Source organism: Petromyzon marinus, chromosome 73 (genome assembly GCF_048934315.1).
Source record: "Petromyzon marinus isolate PM22_M1 ecotype Great Lakes invasive population chromosome 73, UKy_Petmar_22M1.pri1.0, whole genome shotgun sequence".
Classification (NCBI taxonomy): Eukaryota; Metazoa; Chordata; class Hyperoartia; order Petromyzontiformes; family Petromyzontidae; genus Petromyzon; species Petromyzon marinus.
Window position 1 is genome coordinate 7,263,003 of NC_133739.1, and position 2,876 is coordinate 7,265,878.

General features: G+C 46.1%; 1 protein-coding gene across 1 annotated transcript in view; it reads right to left on the reverse strand.

Annotated features, from left to right (window-relative positions):
• Positions 1-2,876, reverse strand: part of LOC116957382 (arf-GAP with Rho-GAP domain, ANK repeat and PH domain-containing protein 1-like) — an 87,215-nt gene that overhangs the window by 44,591 nt on the left and 39,748 nt on the right. Inside the window, exon 10 of the mRNA XM_032979500.2 lies at positions 2,732-2,842. Coding sequence (XP_032835391.1) covers positions 2,732-2,842 — 111 coding nt within the window. The remainder of the gene's footprint in view (positions 1-2,731; positions 2,843-2,876) is intronic.

Sequence of the window (2,876 nt, forward strand, 5' to 3'; positions counted from 1 at the left end):
GAAATAAGAAATAATAAAAAAATAAAACAAAAAAATCACGGCGTTTCGGCCACAACACAAGCGGGTCTTCATCAGGCGAAGGGACCGGACTGTCCAGAGGACAGCGTTGGAGTGAAGACAGTCCAGCCCAGGTCTCGTACTTTCAAGCTGCGTGGGAAGAATCAAGGTCAGCGTCTCGATGAGCTGTGGCTCCTTGTCCCGTTGTCCGTTGAAAGCTCTAACAGAGAGGTGAAACCCCTCCCCGTAGAGGTTCTCAATTCTAGATTTGAATCTTTTTACCCACGTGACTTTACCGAATGGAACCACAGAGCGTGGATCCTCGCGGTCACGATAGCTTCAAATCTAGAATTGAGAACCTCTACGGGGAGGGGTTTCACCTCTCTGTTAGAGCTTTCGGCGGACAACGGGACGAGAAGCCACAGCTCATCGAGACGCTGACCTTCCTCAAAACAGCTTAAAAGGTACGCGACCTGGGCTGGACTGTCTTCACTCCAACGCTGTCCTCTGGACAGTCCGGTCCCTTCGCCTGATGAGGGCCACTTGTGTCGTGATTTTTTGTTGTTGTATTTCTTTACCCGAGTGACTTTTTTTTTTTACCGAATAAAAACCAAAGAGCCTGGATTTTCTGTTTCGCACAGTCAACACGAAGTCACTTTGGGATGTTTTTTCTTAAATTTTGATTTAAAGCTTTCGTGACTGCAGTAATTCATATCCTTAGTTTTTTCGGTAAAGTCACGTTGAAGAGAAACAACAAAATAATATAATATATATAAAACAATAAAAAATTCTCACGACGTTTCGACCATAACTCAAACGGTCGTCTTCAGGTGTGTTGGTTCGCATAAATTTATTTTTAAACGGTGCATTTATTTATTTATAAAAAAAACGTTAGCGCCACGCGCAGCGATTTGGAAGTTTACCCAGGACTAGCCCATCTATATTCTGAAAAGAGGAGGGGGGAGACGAAATTTTTTTCATTGTTCACGCTTACAGTGGCTTTCAGACAGCATACATTATATATATAAAAAAAAAATTTCGTCTCCCCCCTCCTCTTTTCAGAATATAGATGGACTAGTCCTGGGTAAACTGCCAAATCGCTGCGCGTGGCGCTAACGTTTTTAAATAAATAAATAAATGCACCGTTTAAAAATAAATTTATGCGAACCAACACACCTGAAGACGACCGTTTGAGTTATGGTCGAAACGTCGTGAGAATTTTTTATTGTTTTATATATATTTTATTATTTTGTTGTTTCCCTTCAACGTGACTTTACCGAAAAAACTAAGGATATGTTTTTTCTTGTTTGTGTTTTAGCATTTTTGTTTTTTGCTTGCTGCGGTTGCACCCGATTCAAGAGCCGGATGGCTCACAGGGGCCTATACCAGGGGTGGACACATTTTTTGACTCTCGCGGGCCACAGTGGGTTATAAAATTTGACAGAGGGGCCCGGGCCAGGAACCAGATCGATGGTCAAAGTGCGCCATCTAATGGGGAAATGGGCGCATTACAGGAGAAAGGTAAAATTTAATTTAATAATAATATTCTTAAATTTTGATTTAAAGCTTTCGTGACTGCAGTAATTCATATTCTTAGTTCTTTCGGTAAAGTCACGTTGAAGGGAAACAACAAAACAATAAAATATATACAAAACAATAAAAAAATTCTCACGACGTTTGTGTTATGGTCGAAACGTCGTGAGAATTTTGTATTGTTTTGTATATATTTTATTGTTTTGTTGTTTCCCTTCAACGTGACTTTACCGAAAGAACTAAGAATAATAATATTCTTCTTTGGTTCTTTCGGTAAAGTCACCACGTAGAATGAGTAATGAAGTAATAAATTGATGAATAAAAATAACACAATAAAATTCTCACGACGTTTCGGCCACAACACAAGTGGCCTTCTTCAGGTGAAGGCCGTGGTGACTTTACCGAAAGAACCAAAGAAGATGAATCCTTGCAGTCACGAGAGCTTCAAATCGAAAAATAATAATATTATTTGGACAAGTTCGACGGGCCGTACTTTGCTGTCCCAAACATAAACAATCTGAAAAGTGAAACCTACGAAATGAAACTGAACTCTCCCCTCGTGCGCGTTGGCGCCGCCTACAGAGCCCTGGCCGCAACTGCAGATACGTGAGGATGGGGCGGTGTGTGAACAACAACCAACACAACAAACACGACAACAACAACAACAACCACTACCACAACAAAAAACAAGGACTCCCCCCCCTTCCCCCCCTGTGTCTCTCCCCCTGTGTCTCCCCCCGTGTCTCTCCCCCTGTGTCTCTCCCCCTGTGTCTCTCCCCCTGTGTCTCCCCCGTGTCTCCCTGTGTCTCTCCCCCCGTGTCTCCGTGTGTCTCTCCGCGTGTCTCCCCCTGTGTCTCTCCCCCCGTGTCTCCCCCCCGTGTCTCTCCGCGTGTCTCCCCGTGGCTCCCTGTGTCTCCCTGTGTCTCCCCCTGTGTCTCTCCCTGTGTCTCTCCCCCTGTGTCTCTCCCCCTGTGTCTCCCTGTATCTCTCCGTGTCTCCCCCCATGTGTCTCCCCGTGTCTCCCCGCATGTCTCCCTGTATCTCCCCGTGTGTCTCTGGGTGTCTCCCCGTGTCTCCCCCCGTGTCTCCCTGTGTCTCCCTGTGTCTCCCCCGCGTGTCTCCGCGTGTCTCCCTGTATCTCCCCGTCTCCCCCCGTGTCTCCCCGTCTCTCCCTGTGTGTCTCCCCCGCGTGTCTCCGCACCATCTCTGCTCTTCCGCTTGTCGATGGGTCGTGTCGAGGCCTTCGTCTTGGACAGGAACCCCTTCATGTGCACGCAGTGACGCGGTGATGGTGGGACAGGCCCGGACAAATCTACAACAACAACAACAACTCAACAACAACAACT